Source organism: Falco cherrug, chromosome 9 (assembly GCF_023634085.1).
Source record: "Falco cherrug isolate bFalChe1 chromosome 9, bFalChe1.pri, whole genome shotgun sequence".
Classification (NCBI taxonomy): Eukaryota; Metazoa; Chordata; class Aves; order Falconiformes; family Falconidae; genus Falco; species Falco cherrug.
Window position 1 is genome coordinate 33881124 of NC_073705.1, and position 16493 is coordinate 33897616.

General features: G+C 43.4%; 1 protein-coding gene across 1 annotated transcript in view; it reads left to right on the forward strand.

The window, feature by feature from the left end:
* ANTXRL (ANTXR like) overlaps positions 1–13480 on the forward strand; it is a 64528-nt gene extending 51048 nt beyond the window's left edge. Inside the window, exon 18 of the mRNA XM_005446269.3 lies at positions 8324–13480. Within this exon, the coding sequence (XP_005446326.1) occupies positions 8324–8554 (231 nt within the window). The 3' untranslated portion in view covers positions 8555–13480. The remainder of the gene's footprint in view (positions 1–8323) is intronic.
* The last annotated feature ends 3013 nt before the right edge of the window (positions 13481–16493 follow it).

Consider the following 16493-nt stretch of genomic DNA (forward strand, 5'->3'; position numbering starts at 1 on the left):
AGTTAAGATATTTGCTTCAGGTTTGGGTGAGATTTGGTCTGTCCTGATTGTACTTTGATATCATTACTGAGTAGAAAGTACGCCTGATAGACCTCAACTTTGATTATGCCCACGGTTATCCTTTTCTGTTCCCTTTGCCACTTTTAGGGCTCAGAATCAACAAGCTTTGTTACAGATCTGCACTGTTTGTGACTTCAGCCACAATCTCAGCAAGGTCCAAGACATGTGATGTTTTGTGCATTCCTGGAAGATATCTTGTGACTCTGGCCATTCTTTCAGGAGGTATCTGCAGCCCATTGCTGCCTTTTCCTTCTAAGGCAGGGCTGGAATCAACATGTAGCTCCCTGCTGAATAGAGTGTGATACAAATTATTTGAATAGCCCTGCCTTCAATACTGGGATGGGTTCTCCATGTCACCTGCTCCATGTCTCTGTATCACTTTCCTTTTGCGCCTAAGCTGGAAAAGTGGTATCAGACACGTGAGAGCTGGGTGGTGGGGATGTATTCAGCACAAAGTTTATTTTGCTGAAGGGTCCTGGCCCTAGCTTAAAAGGCTGATTACCCTGACTGAGCTATTCCTCCCTCAGATGCCTCATTATTGGCTGGTTTCTGCAGGGGTAAATTGGAAGTAGCCGTCTTCTTTTCAGTGTATTCCTGCACTGGTCTTAAAGCTAACTGAATAGACTGCTCCCAGAGTACCCGTCCTTGGTTTCAAGCAGTGCCATGCACAGCTGGGGCTGTGAACTGGGGAGCAGTGTCTGCAGACATGTGTCGTGGGAACCTATCAATACTTGGTTGTATTCAACTCTCAGTATTGTGATTAAATAAGCTACAGTAGTAATACAGTACACAGTAAAGAAGCCTGAGATACTGCAGCTATTAATATTACTGCAAAACAGTTCCTATCTTCATTCCCTAGTAGATTTGGACACCATTCTCCACGTGACTATCTTCATTTTGGCTAAAAGCTGCTTTTTTAGATGGGCTGTAAATATTTTTCCATGTTAATGGAATTAGCTGAAGTTGAAAAAATACCCTTGAAAAAGTCTCAATATTTTCAGGTTTTGTTTTGAAATATCTTGTCTTTGAGTTTTGGACAGAAAAGGTGTTTCAAATTGAACCACGTATGTGTTTCAAGCCCAAGTGAAACTTACTGTAACATACTACTTTTACCTGAAAAATGAAGACTTTTGGTTGTTGTTGACTTTTCCCTTGGCCAGCAAGTGAACCAGAAGATAACTTCTATTGCTGTTTTTATGTGGTCATGCCATGGGCCTCTTAGTGAGTTTGCCCTGGCCACATACCTCCCTCAGCCCCTGGGGGATCCCCTGGACAGGGGGATCCCCTGCACACTTGGTGTCAGAAGAGCTCCTGTGCTCACTCCTCCCTTCCCCACTCCATAAATCCTATTTTTTCAGCTATCAGGCTCCCATAGCCAGGGTGTCTGAGGGCATACTGGGCTTCTGAAGGGTCTCTTCTCCCAGCCCCTCTACGAAGCAAGGCTGGTCCCCCTTTGTGAGAGGGGCTCAGGCAGCTTGGCTCTCACCTGGGCTTTCTGGGCAGCAGCATGAACCATGTCTCTGCTAAGCTAACAGGTTTTATTCTGAACGTATCAGTAGCCTGAGGCATTGCTTGGCTGTGTCTCACTGTCAGTGCGCGCTCTGCTCTCGGCCCTGTGCAGCTGTCTTCTCCTTTGCGACTCGGGCACCAGAGTTTCCGAAGAAGGGATTAACTTCATGTGCTGTGTCTCCCTGGTGCTGCACCTGTGAGCCAGTGGCTGAGGCTTCTGGGCGGTTTAGTTTGATTGCTAAAAAGTAAAAGGCACAAAATTTGCTTATGAGAGTGTATTTGAGGATTGTGCGAAGGTTCCACATGTGCCTCATCTGCTTTGAAGTATCACTGCCCCTTTCTGGGTCAGGACATGTGTTCGGTTTAAAGTTACGTTACCTCCCACATCTTAAAGCTCAGTCTAATTCCTTTTGCCGTGTGAAGGACACTGAGTGTATCCAGTAAGTTACAGCCCTTGGCAGCCCCGTCTCACTCACACGGTGCGGTAAACAGAGGTTTCTGCTGCTTAGATCATCCTTGGGCATTTGCATTCATAGTTTTGTAATTCTCAATTTGAAATTATCTGATGTACCTAAGGCCATTATAGGGTCTCACTGTTACATTATGAGTGATTCACAGCCCACAATGCAATGATTTCCTTCCCCTCAATAACCGCATCAAAGGAGGAGGGAACAGAAATGATAAATTTACTTCTAGAGGCCAGATGATACACTGGATAAAGAGTGGGCTGAACTGATTCTCGTTTTTAAAAGGAGCACTAAAGAAAATAATAATTATATTCTCCTTGTTGGACATTGCCACTTCACTGAACCTTACTTCTGAAATACTCCTCTCTTCAGTCAACCCCATTTTCTCTTAATCTCTTCATAGTTTTGTATTACTATCATTTTAGGCATCAGTGCTAAGTGATATAGCCAAATAGATGCCCAGAAAGCTGTTATTGACAAGAAAGGACTTATTAAACTGGAAGGTATTTAAAGAGTCATGTTCTGATGCAAACAAATGTTTTATTTTGATGATATTTAATGTTTTGATTTGAGACCTAATAACTTAAAATGGCTACATATAAAAATTAATTGCAGTTAATAAATTAGTTGTTCATGATTAATGCAATAGCCACAGTATGATTAATGGTTATGATTCAAATTTAATTGTTAAATAATATCATTAGAAATTACTTATAAATTACATATTTATTGACCTGAAAGTATGATCAACCACCAAACTACTGATATGGGAATCTCTGAAATTTCCAGTACTTTTTCAACACCAAACCAGTACCTGAGTCCCAAATGTAAGAGTAGGATTTAGTAAAAGTTACTTGAATGTGCCTGAAAACTGGGCAGGCTTAGGTTTTACGTGACAAACTGTTTCAGTGGCTCACTAATTTCTAGCCTGTATGCTGCACGGTAATCAGTGCAATTCCCAGGAAATCCGTGAAGGTTTTAATGAGCTGTGACATGTTCAGTGCACAGTCAGCATGAAGCAGTGCAGTGTGAGGAAGCTTTTGGCAAAGGCTGATGCACATAGATCCTGGCTCCTGAGGAGTCAGCTCCTAATCCTGACACTTGTCCAGGGAACTCAAATAGTGGGAACTCTGTACCACCTCTGTAAAATTACTGTATCCATAATCTACCTCATTCATAAATGCATATGCTAAACAAGTTTACCATGCTGTTGCTGTTTCAGGATGCTCAGTGTAGGTGTTTCCGCTAGAACACTTTTGGTCCATATTAGAGGACAGGGATTACCCTGTCCTCTAATTTTTCCAAGTTTCAGCTTTTGAAAAAGTCACTGATCTGAAAATGATCCCATTGGTTTCTGGGTGTGTGTATCAAAACCTTCACTTAGCTAAAGTGATTATGACTTTTTGTAGATGCTTACTCTCGTGGTTTTGTAGGTAGCCTAAAAACCTGAACCTATTCTTTTGAGTTTGAGAGCTCTGCTTTGACAATGAACTACCCATAGATATTTAGGAAGTGAAGCTACATGCTGACAAACCATGTCCCTAGCAATCTGGCAGAGTCATCCCTGTGACATCCATAAACAAAATTGGGGAGAAAGGTGACTGCTCATTTGAGCCCAAGGAAATTACGTTCATTACAGATTTCAGCATCCTAAATGTACTACTTTTGACTGAGAGCCACTTTATTTTTTTAGTTTGGTGGCCCAGTGTTTTGGATTGCTATGCTCAAACTTTAAACGAATCATTTTATTTTAATCCATTCTGAAAGGTAAAAGCAAGTATCATATTCTTACAAAGTAAAAAAAAAAAAATTGCAGTAAATATTTAAGTGAAGCCAACTCTTCCCCAGTCAGATACCCGCCTCTGCTGTCAGAGTTGCAGCACTGAGACTTCATAAGCAAAAACAAGAGTGAATGAAAACTCAGAAAAATTTGTAATAGGAAGGCTGTCTTTATTTAGGTCAACTAATGCAGCTAAAATTAAGAAACAGACATACCTTGTGTGCACAAACACTCTGGCATGCACAGAGATGAAACTGGATTTGATTTTGTTAAGTAAACACCAATGTATGTATGAAAATGAACAGAGAAAAGTGACGTCTACTGGTAAATGGGGTGGTTTTTAAATTTTTTTTTGCTGAAGTGCTCTTAGTATCATGGGTGAAGAGACTTTTTGAATTGCCTGGATCCTTTTAACAGTTGTTCCTTTCCATTGAAAACTTGCTGAGTAGCAGCTAAAGATTTTGGGGCAACAAGCACTGGGGAGTGATGTACTGAGCACTGTGACGAAAGTAGCCCAGAAATAAGATGGTGGCTTTCAAGAGGTTCCTCCCTTCCTTCCCCGCCTTAAACGACACAAAAAACCACATCCTAGGTGGTCGAGGAGGCATTGCCTGGAAGTACAAAATGCCTAAATTGCACATGTGATTGTTACACTGGGATAAAAGCTGGAGTCAGGACAAGGGCAGATCCCGCTGCTTCAGTATTTGTACTTTTTGAAAAGCCAATTTGGCAAGCAGCATAACAAGAGCCGAACAAGTGGATGGACATATGGGGAGGCAAAATAATTGTGCTTTAGGAAGACTGTGCAGATGTGAGCACAACACAAGGGCGTAACTCCATATGGCACATTGCTGACCTTCAGTTGGTGCCTGAATGACAGTACTCAATGTGGGTCGCACCATCTGAGGGATGCTGCACTGGGAGTGGGGCTGAAAGCAGACAGAACTGGATTTATGTAGATCATCTGCTTCCTAGAAAACAATAAAGCAGCTACCAACAGCTGTTGTGCCTGAGATCATTGTGGTATTACTGCACCTTGCAACTCTGACACCTTCCCTAAAACAGTCAGTGTATACCATGCTTCTGGAATAAAAATACTGTTACCATTACTAGAGTGGTGGTGGCGCTTGATCCCTGTGAATCCCTCTATGGGGAGTGCGTAGGTGAGTGTGCAGGAAACCTGATTTCTGTCCATGTTCTCTATGGTTTAAAAGCCTTTATGTGTCGTTGGAGAGGAAATTACTTAATCCTTTCAAACACAGAATATTAAAAATCTTGTGGTTAGCATGTTTATTTGAGAAACATCATGGGTTTTTTTATAAACTAACCCCGGAGGGATGTGCATGTTAGGTAGAATAGCTGTGGCACTGTTGTTAGGAGATGTGGTGAGTGGAGAACTTAATTCTTCAACCTAGAAATCCTTTGGTGAAATACACTTAATAAGTCTAAACTATGAACTATGATTTATTATCCTTTGTTCTTCCTTTTCCCTTTCAGCTGTTAATCCTAACACTGGCTAAGAGTTCAGCCTCATTTTATCAATGGCTGCATGAATTGCTGAGGAGGATTTGCTCCAGTATTCACCAGAAGTCTTTGATATATGAGATTGCAGGCTAACACCGATAATCTTTTGTGAGGAAGTGTCACAATACATACATCGATCATCCAAGCCTCTGTCTGTCAGAGTCTCCCAGCCCAACCGTATTTTTCATGACACAATGCAGCGCATGGCCTTTAAATTACCCATCTGTCTGACAAATCAGCGAGTGTGGCAGAAACTGGCAGCAGTTTGACGTCGCCTATCACTTTAACTGAAGTGAAAGTAATGCAAACAGATTTATGGGATCCCCTTTGATTATAGACTATGAATATATTTGGAATTGATGTTTGGGAGAGAGACACAACAGAGACACAGGAAAGGCTTGTAGGCAAAAGCACTAGTGGTGGGTTTGCAGCTTTGTATTTACTATAAGGGAGACAGTTTTGTTCTTAATTTTTTCCCTCCCCATACAGTGCATCTTATCTGAATACCTCCAACATTTTATTTTTTTGTGTGTCCTGGGTTATTATTTAGCTGTTCTAAATTCATAACTTTATAAATATCAAGGCTGAGTTTTCTTAAATGTATTTGCAGTACAGTTGTTAAATATATCTGTAACATTCATTGCATGACAGTAAATACTGCTCAGTTTCCAAATGAGTTCTGAATACAATGGAGCACAGCAGAAGACAGAGCTGACAAGAACGGCTGCCCACTGCAATGCTGGTGAGGACTAGAGTTCTATGACGGGGCAGAGCAAAGTGTCAACTTGGTTTTTCTGATCCAGTGGTTTATCTTTGTTGCAGAAGTAACCAAGACCTTGACTTTTGCCCTTTGCCTCCATGCAAGGGCTCTGGCCCCAGTATAGTATTGCCTTGAGCCTAGTTCATAACCTAAGTCTGCTGTAACAAGCCTATATTTTTAGAAAAGGGATTTTATTCTACTTATTGACACTGATGTATAAGTGTAGTGGTGAATTGTGATGGTGAAAGCTGGGGCAGAACTACAGAGTACGTTTCATGTACAGGCACCAACATGCCCATTCAAACAACTCTTAGCTGCAGCTGAGCTCTTGAAGCCCTGAGCCATCTGATCCGAAGGGGTAGGGTGGGTGCCCTTTGGGAGTTAGTAAGTTTATTGAATAATTTTCTGAGCTCTCGAGCTTATACAAGCTTCTCTTGATTGACTTTCCTCATGCCAGGCAGCACTGAGCTGGCAGCGATCTGTCACTGCTGTGGGTTCCAGTGTTCCCCTGGTATCACAGCCACTGGTAGCTGTGGGGACCGTGATCTACAGCGGCTGAACTCTGAGATAAGCTTTTCTAAATCTGGAGTCCTTCTCCTGCCTTTTGCTTGGGGGATGTTGACGTAATCTTCACCTGAATTTGGTTTGTTGATGCCAGCATGCAACCTAAACCTCTGGCTCTCATCAGCATTGTGGCTCTGTGGATCTTTCAGAACAATGGAGGGAAAATGCCTTCTGGGACAGATATTTTTTAAACAAACTAAATGGGTTTTTTTTCCTTTTCCCCCCAGACAGTGTTTGCCTTGAAAAGGGAGAAACAGGTAACATTCCCCTCCATGCTAAACCACAGAGGCCATTTTCACTAGGATGATGGCTACATGGAACAAACCAGGCTTGCCGTACAAAAGAAAAGGTGCTGGCTTGCAAATGGAGTTCATCACTGATGGGATGGGTACTTTCCAGCCCACAGTTACTTATTCGGAAACCACATCCCAGCTCCTGTAAATGGGCTGTTGGCAGTGTCCCTCCTGCATTTTCAGGCAGTCTTAGTCTCCAGCCTTTGTATGTGATGATAAGAGGTCTTTTTGACTTCCAGGTGCAGGTTTCTGCCAAGCTTGTGGCAGCTGGGCTCTTGCATAAGCATCTCCTCCCACCTCCTGAGGTGAGAAGGTGGAGACAGTGATGCCAAGTGTTGCATCTCCTCACACAAGGTTTGTGTCTACAGGATTTCGTAAGGCCTCCACAGAAACAGTGGGGCAGTTTGTAACAAAACTGAGAGGTCACGTGGAGGAGCAAGTACAGCAGACAGCAGAGATCTTGGTGTGTGGCTGAGGCTGCCGTGTAAGTTTTGAAGTGCCCAGGAGCCTCTGGCTGCTCCCCACAGGAAAGGCTAGGTGGTCTTTGGGTCTGTCTGTCTCTCTTCCTGTCTGGAACTTGGTTAGTGGGAACCTATGCAAAAGGTTTTGGCTAAAGGAAATCCAGATGTGTTTCCCCTGGTTGGCTAGGACATCCTCAGTGCTTGCTGTTTTTTCAAACCCAAGCTGCTACTTTTCTAAAATCTCCATCCACAGTTCTCTCATCAGGTTCTGCCTGCCTGCATCCCACATCCGTTCTGAAAATACAGTCAGTGGAGTGTCCTCTGTGCAAGTCCCACACCTTGTCGGTGCTTGTGAGGGAGGCCGCATCTACGTTAGAGCACAGAAGGCAGATGTGTTATTGCAGTGTAGTGCTCAAAGCATGGGCACTAGCTAGGCTAGCATCACTGTGAAGAAGAAAGCTACAGGAGGTGTCTTTGCTAAGGGTGTTCCTTTGATATAATCCTGTCTCTGCTATCAGTTTTTTTCAAGCACAGCTTTGTCCGTGAGGGATCTCACCAAGGCAGCCATGACTTTGGTGGAGCTGTGGCTTTAGGCGTATTCTGTGTAGCTCTAGTAGCAGAGCAGGGGGCACATGTGAGCAGAGTTACACTGAGGTCCATTTTGGTTTAAACCAGTCCTAGGCTGTTCTCTGTAGGCAGGATTCTGAAACCCAAGGACAGCATTGGTTTCTAGCACCGACCTTTAGTACAGCACGGTCTGAATATTATTTCTAGGACCCAGTGAACGGTACTGGATGACAATTTCTGAGTGCAGCCTGGCCCCTCTGCTTTTAGTTCCTTTGGCTAGCTGCTGCTGAATCAAAACATCTGCTTGTTATGAGTAATGATTTTTTCTTTCCCTTTAGGGAAGATGCATAAACTTCACTCGGGTGAAATCAGATGGAACCTCTGCCCCTTACAGCCCACCGCTAAAGCTGCCGCAGCGCAATGATGTTCCTCTCAACAATGCTCCAAGGAATCCTTCTCCTCCTGTGTCTCTTCAGCCCCCTTCCAGGCAGCCACCTCCTGGACCACCCCCATCCCGAGCGCCTCCTGGACCTCCTCCTTCGCGCCCACCCCCACAGCCCATAGCTTAGAGTGTGGCAAAATCCTGATTGACAAAACATGTCTCTTTGCTGAGCACGGCATATTTATTGAGTATCGGTTTACAGTTAAAGATATCAGAATTTGTTGCTGGTCAGCAAAAAAAAAAGAAGAAAAAAGAAATGAAAAATTGCCAAGTGTCAATTTTAGTGTTTGAATATATTTATACCACACGTGCTGAGTAAACATTCAGTGGGTAGGATTCAGAGCTATGGGGTATAGAAACAAACCAAAATGTTCATCTAGATACAGTAGCAGCTTTTGTATGTAGACATTTGAAGATCTATTTACATATGACATTTGTCTGACTTGGTATGTCAGATCATTCATTAATAATTTTAGCTGGTACATGCGCATCAGTTGTTTTGATAGCTGCCACCTGCAAGTCGGTTAAACATAGTTCTTTGAGGAATTTGCTTTCTTTTCCCCAACAGTACTGCATCCAGATGTTAATATGGAACAATACTTGCAAAGATAACTTTCTGATTTTGGTTCTGCAGTGGAATTTCCATGAAAGTTTATAAGAACGATAATGAAGTAAGATGAGACTATGTGCCAATTATCTAGAGGCAGTAATCTAGCACAGAAAAAGGGTGCATTTTTCTCCTGAGAAAATCAGGTTTGAGCCTGCCATCTCTGCTTATGTTTCGACTGTTTTGCATAGGATAGCCACTGAAGGCCAGATACTGGTTCTAGAAACCCAAACCTTGAATGAGACTGGGTACAGATTTGCCCAAAGTTCAGGGGAATTTTTAGAAAAAACGTTTTGGCAAGGTGTATAGTTTTCATTTATAGAAAACATGGGCCAAAATGGAGCAAATATACATGCAATCTGAGCATAAATGCTGTAATATGCAAACAGCATGTGTTACTTCTATCAGCAACATTGAGGGACTGATTTCATTGCTATTTAATTGGATAAATTTCCTTTTGATCTTGCTGCCAACCAGAACGAGATCCTTTTGTGATTCAGACATGAATTCCTCTCTGAGTATCGCTTTCTTTAGGCAGCCCGGATCCCACCAACACCTGACATTGCAGTCTACCCGTGGCTCAGAGGCATGGCCTGAAGTGTCAGTATGAGCTTTTATCCCTGTTTTATATAGTGTTTCACTAGAGGATTTCCCAAACCTTTTGACTGTGCGCCCATGACCTCAATTCTGTGTGTCACCAGAAAGTGATGTGAGCACCCACACAGATGTGGGAATATATGACGCGGGACTGCGGGCCAGCCCATAAATAGTGTTCACTAAGCAACACCTGAGTGGGTTGTGCCCAGATCATTCCCTAATGAATCAAAATAACACCTGAGCTTGCTTTTTCACCACCACCACCTATCATATTGGAGAGGGTGGCTGCAAATCCCTGTGCTGGTTCACTTTGGCACTGGCTGTGTTATTAGAGTAGTTGTAGAAATGATGTTTATGTTGCATTATGACACAGCATATACCTATTTCTCCATCTGTGTGTAGGTGTGGGTGTGTAGCACATCACAGTAGTTATTGGCACATAAATCCAAATAAAACACTGACTGTATCATGCAGTTACTCCAGATTTAAGGGCTTTTCATGCGGTTGTTACAGGCATATAAAGTTGCACTGGTACAAATAGAAATCAGGCTTACTATTTCCAGTGGATGTCCCACTTGCAGAACGCCATACCAAGCTGTCATTGGTCTATGCTGATCGCTGTGACATGCTGTGTGTATGCAGAAGAACCACAGAGCCTCCTTCTCTTGCACTGCTCTGCTCTCTTGAGTTATGCTCTTACCTCATGTATATTGGTGCAGGTAGTGGAATCCCAGTTGTGGGTGCCAGCTGGCCTTGGAGCTGTTCCTAATTTAGGTCTGAGCCAGCAAAGTGCTTCTGCATGCATTAAAATCTCCTGCAGGTCAAGAGGAGCATCCTTATTCCCTATTAATTTGCTGACCTATGAATTTATTGAGATCAGAAGGGAGAATTGGGATGCAGTCAACCCTATCCTCATTCTTTTTAGTCACTTGAATAGGGTCTGCATAATTTGGCCCATAAGAGTGGATTTCTTTTTGGAAGAGAGAGAAGTGTGTGTGTATGTGTGTGCGTGTGTCTGTGTTTGTATGTGGGAACTGTGTGCGGTCTTGTTTGGTTTCTCTTCCTTTACAAAAATTACTTGGAGAGCAACACTCCTGTGAATGGAAAGGCTTTTGCAGCCAGTGCGACAACACACAGTTGTCACTCACTCACCTCTGTTTCTTTCAGTTGAAAGGTGAAACTAAAACATGTCCAATTTTCCATTGCAATTCTGGTGAAGCTCCACTTTCAATACTAGTGAAAGAAACTGGGTGACTGCAGTGAGGGAGTAGGGACCTGGATGTGGGGGAAGGAGCTTTAGAAACAGAGGTCGGTGGCAGGCTTTATTTTGGTTATATGGACGCCTATGTGAAATAAACTTGCTGGGTCTAAGACCATTTGTAATGTGTATGTACAGTTGAACGTACCAGCCTCTCATGCTGGCTGTCTAAGAATAATTAGCCAACAAATGCTAACCAGGAATTGAAATGGCAGAGGATAATAAAACCAATTCCTCTGCCAGGACAAAACATGGCATTTGAGCTTTAGCTGCTTGAGGGAGTGGGGCAGACCACTTCTCTAGATGCCAAGTTTCTGATCAGCAGGTGGTGATGAGATTGAAACAATGGTGCAGCTCACAAATGGTCTAATGATACAAGGAAAAACTTGTGTACAGAATTAGTATCTGCTAATAAAGTCAAATTGATGGATCAGGAGTAAACTTTAGCTAATGCAAAGCCTGGGAACCAGATTTTCTATTGTCTTGCACCTGTACAGATCTTGAAGGGGGTCCGTAGAGTTGTTGCAGATTTGCATTGATGTTAATGTTGGTAGAATTTGACTCACTTCCAGTGGGAATGGAGATGTTGGCTTAGGGGGGCTTCTCACAATCACACATCCAACATGCCTGTTGTTTGCCGTTGAGGGGAATATTATTCTTTGCTGGAACAGCCAGTCTTGCAGAGGTAACAGATACTAACAATTTCTGCATAACTTGCAAGTGCAGTGAGAAGTGGTTTGGGCTTCCAGGTGATCAGAGCCATGTATGATAAAACAGGAACCACCATGAATTGGAAATTTGTATTCAGCATAAATGGAGTTCCTAGCATTTTCACTATATAAAATTAAGCGTTTGATGTGTAACACTAGTTTTGGCTGCAGCTTTTGTGATGGGAGCACTGCAGATTGAGTTTACTGATAAAGCGGAAAGAAGAGCAAGTGAACCTGAACTGAACTGCCTTTGCAAAGGTGGGGGCGATGAATATGCTGCACTGGCTACAGAAAGGCCTTTTGGTTGTATAGAAATGTACCTGTTCACAGTGATCTCAGGCACTGTAACAATGCAGTAGAAGAAACTGGTTAGTATTTTACTGTCTGTTGAGCTTGATCCTTACCTGGTATAAATCAAAGTAGGCCAGCTGAAACCAAGGCAGTAATACTGGTGTCTGTCTGCTGAGAGCTGGCTCAAAATAAATGAAGGGACAAAATCCCTCTAACTGGCTTGATATTTCAATGTTTTGGTGTGCTTGTATGTCAGCTGGAATTACAGTAGTTACACTGCTAAGAAATGTTCTCATGTGGGATGATTCTCCTGTGTTTTCCAGCATATAGCAGGCATCATTTTAAACCTGCAAAAAGTGAGTATCTAATGCTTCCCCAAATCCAAGAGAAAAATGTGGATTTGGAAGACCTTTGGCTCACACTTAGCACAGATGTGAAATGACACAAGGTGCAAAGCAGCGGGTAGGGAAACCCCATGTGTTTAAATATGATACAGAACCATATTGGTCAAAGCATATTTATGGCCACCTTTCAACCTCAGTGCATGTATTGCCATCTGTGGGAGTAGCCTGCAGAGCAGACAGTCCTAAATGGAAAAAAAAAGGAAGAAAGGAAGGAAAAGAAACAGCTCCTCATCTGAATTAGTGAGAATAACAATGAATGACACTATTTCATGAACTGTACCAGTTCAAATGCATGTGCACCTGCTGCTCCTAATGCTTTTTACTCCTGTTGGTCTTTAGGCAACATGATCAGTAATATGCTTTCTCTCTTTAATTGTTTGCTGGTTTTATTATTGTTATTTTTTTGTTTGTTTTTTACACATTTCACTGAGAAAACAGCCCTACTTCTGTAAATATAGAGTTTAATTTGGAGGAGACAGCACACTTCTGGATGTTACTGCTGGACAGTTATTTATTAAAAGGGGCTTAAGGTGAATAAATAAATACAGGTGGCTCAGGATACATGCATGCAAGTGTGATAATGCAGTATAGCGTTTTCAGTTCTCTGTAGTTTTAGAGCAAGGGGAATTTTTGGGTCATCCTAGTTTGTTTAGAGGTTTGTTACTGATCTGATACTTTTGAGTAATGCAATAGAGATTCCTAACATATAACAGTGCTTGAACAGATATGTAGATTATGATAGATTTTTCATTTTGGGGGGAGGGAGGGGGTAGTGAAAGAGAAATGTTTTAGTTTTTAAGGGAAAAAATGTACTGTACTAAACTTTTTTTAGAAAAAGATGTGTTTTCATAAACAGTGGGGATGCAGGCTGATTGACAGCCAGGGCATGGAGATGAGGGACAGAGGAAGCAGTTGGATTTATAAGGGACAAAGAAGTTTTACATGGGGGTGTGGGTTTGTTACTGGTACATGTGGTACAAATTTCTGTAACTGACATGCCGCTTCCATGTTATAATCATATAACCTTTATGCATTTTATCCGCCTGCTCCATTTTTCTGAGAAAACCTTGCAAATGTAATGCCTGCATGCAAATGTGGGAGATGTAGCCAAAGTTTTATAATCCAACATAATGTAGTCTTAATGGATTCAAAATCAACAATAAAAGTGCTTACTGGTTAAACACTACAGAGAATTTCATTGCGGGGTCATTTTAAGAGGGGATAAACTTGCCTGTACCTGGTTTCTAAGCAGCTCGGCCATCTCATGGTCAGGAGGAAAACACAGGGTTTCATGTCAGAATTCCCATCCCCGAGTTGCTACTGATACATTACTTGACTAGAGACAAGGGTTTGTTCTGTGCCTCAGTTTCCTCCTTCCAGCCTGAGCATTTCAGTCTTTCCGTAATTCAAAGGTAAGCCATCGTTTGTTGGAAACCCTTTTAGATTTCAGGTAGCAGGGTAGAAATGCCAAGTAAATTCCATTGGAGTCAGCGCTCAAACATTGATTAACACAAGGGGCAGGATCTGAAATTACTGCTGCTGCCTTGAAGAGAAGTTGTCTAATGCGTAGAGACAAAGTAAAAGCTGTGCAAGATGCTAGAGCTCAAGACTTCAGCAAAGAGAAAGTCTGTGGTAAATCCTACACTTACGAAAACACTGGAGTCACTGGGCTTCAAACACAACTACTGATTTTTAGGAGTCTTGCCTGAAGGACACGGGACTCTGTCATAAGACCACTTCTCCCTCACTGTCTCTGAAGCTAGGGGTTTTTTTCCCCTCCCTGCTTGTAATGCTTCCTCTGTATCTCTTTGAGCCCCATTGAGGACTGGGGGTGGGGGTGGGGGGGTGGGGCGGGGGCTGTTGGAAACATAAGACAGGCAAGAAGGTCAACAGGAGTAGGCCACAAAAATGTCCAACACCAGCAGGCTGCAATTATGGGTAATCAAGGCTGCTGCAAAGCTGCTGAGCTGTGCTACACACTCAGTCTGCCCAGCATGGCAGCCACAGCCCTGTGTGCAATGGGGAAGGAAGCTGGTCCTTGCACATACGCAGCCCCCTGAGCCCATGTGAGCCTCATCTGCAGAAACGGTGGTCACTGATTTTGGGGGGTCCGGTAGCCACATGAAGTCATGGTGGCAGAGCAGGTGGAAGCTGTGTGGTGGCCAAGCTAGGCATCCCCCTCCTTGGCAGCTCCAACCGGCTGTGATGCTAATGGGAGCCAAAACCCTTCTCCTGGAGCTGTGCTCCTCCCTAGCGGAGTCAGGGGCTCTGACAAAGAGCCCAGCTTGCTCTCACTCTGCTCCCCAAGCTGGCAAGACAATACTCACCCAGAATGGTTTTGTGGCCTTCGCTCTTTTTTGTTCCTCCATCTGCTTCTTATGCAAAAAGCAGGCTCCAGCTCTCAAAAGAGATCAGATAAACAAAAGTGGTCCTGGAGCCAAAGCTCTGGGCATTTTTGTTCTGCATTAACAAAACCTCAACACTGGCTGCAGCTGTGGCTGGTTAGGCTTATGCATGCCTGAGACGACAAAATTCAGATTTGACCTGAACTCCCCCAGAGACTGGGAATGTGCAGATCCAGGGCTTTGGTTACAGACTTGTCTATAAATAGCCTCTAGTGCTGATTTAGCATCTTTCATCAAACATACTTCACAGTCTCAGGAGTGGCATTTACATGTGAACATACACCAGCCTACCCTATTTGGCTACAAGGAAGTAAGCGGCAGGAATTTTACTGGCTTCAGCAATCTAAGCCAGGAACTGAAAAAAATGCCCTTTCCCCCTGTCTTCCCATTCCTTAAGAAACCACAGGCAGACCATGTTGCCCATGCTGGAAGGTGTCTGATCTTTGCTCTGTGAACGTGCTTAGCCCTTTAGGTTGGGACTCATCTCAAGCTTCATTGTTTCTGCAGCAAAGTTCCCCCCTTCCCTGCACACTGAGGACCCTCCTTTTCACTGCAAAGGGGGTTACACTGGGAGTTTCCTAGCCAAGTATTACTCTGATTTCTGACTGCAGCTGAGGAGAACTGCGAGCCCATGAGATGAGATGAGGTAAGATGAGATGAAAGAGTTCCCTGAAAGGGAACATTCTGCTGAACAAGTTTGCCTGTGACATAGATCAAAAAATGTTCCCTTTTAAGATTTCAGAGGTGCAGGATTGTTGTGCATGGATAAATACTTCACTGAAAGTCCTTAGATGACCCTATCTGTGTGTCTGCCACAGAGTTCACTGAAGTGAGCTCTCCTGCCAGCCTGTCACTGCCATGTAGCAGGTGAGTTGCCCTTCATCCGTGCTAGTGTCCTCCTGCATCCTGCTGAGCCTCTGGGCCATGGTTCTTGGGTGTAGACTGTTTCATCATGATAGAAAAAGGGGCCCTCCAGAAATATCCTAGGTCCTGTGATGCAGAACACCTCACACTGGAGTTGTACACTTTTCCCTCTGATGGCAGAGGGGTATGGATTTAGAGTATGTGTCTTCCCAGAGTGCACAAGGGGACACTGATACCAGCCAAGACGTACCCACATGTAATAAACACACATGTGTTTGACACAGGTTACTTAAATAAAATTACCCTTTCCTTATAGATCATTCCTGATGCACTGTTAGGGTAAAATACCGAGTGCCCTCAAACATTACCTAGTCTCCATTTTTTCAGTACATAGGAAGATGTTTTGAACTGAAAACAGGACTCCCAAGATTCCCCTCCATCATCAAAGGCATATTTGGCCAACCAAAACAAATGGGAAAATATGGCAAGCATATGTGGCAGCTTATCCTCTTCAAAAACACTGTGGCTGCTTTGTGCCCCTCTTTCCTTGTGCAGCAGGAATAACTTACTTAAAAGTGAACATGCTTAGAGGTAGGGATTAGTCCTGATCAGCTTTAGGGCTTTTTTCTATTCTTTTCTGGATTTCTGATCCACCTGTGTAAGGTGTGTTGGGATCTTTGGTGATAAGGGGATGCCAGTGCAGCGGTGAGGCTGTTGGGTCTGCTTCCAACTGGGAAATGCTGCAATGTCCTCAGCAGACAGGTGCCTCCAGAAGGTATTTAATAATCCTTACAAGCCATCATCATCATGATGGTAAACTTGGGTCTACCACGTGTCACTAGGAGCCACCTGCTCCAGGAATGCATACAGCCCGTGTCTGAGACACCACAAGTGAGAGCCCGTCCACCAGAACAGTCATGGAGAGCCTGG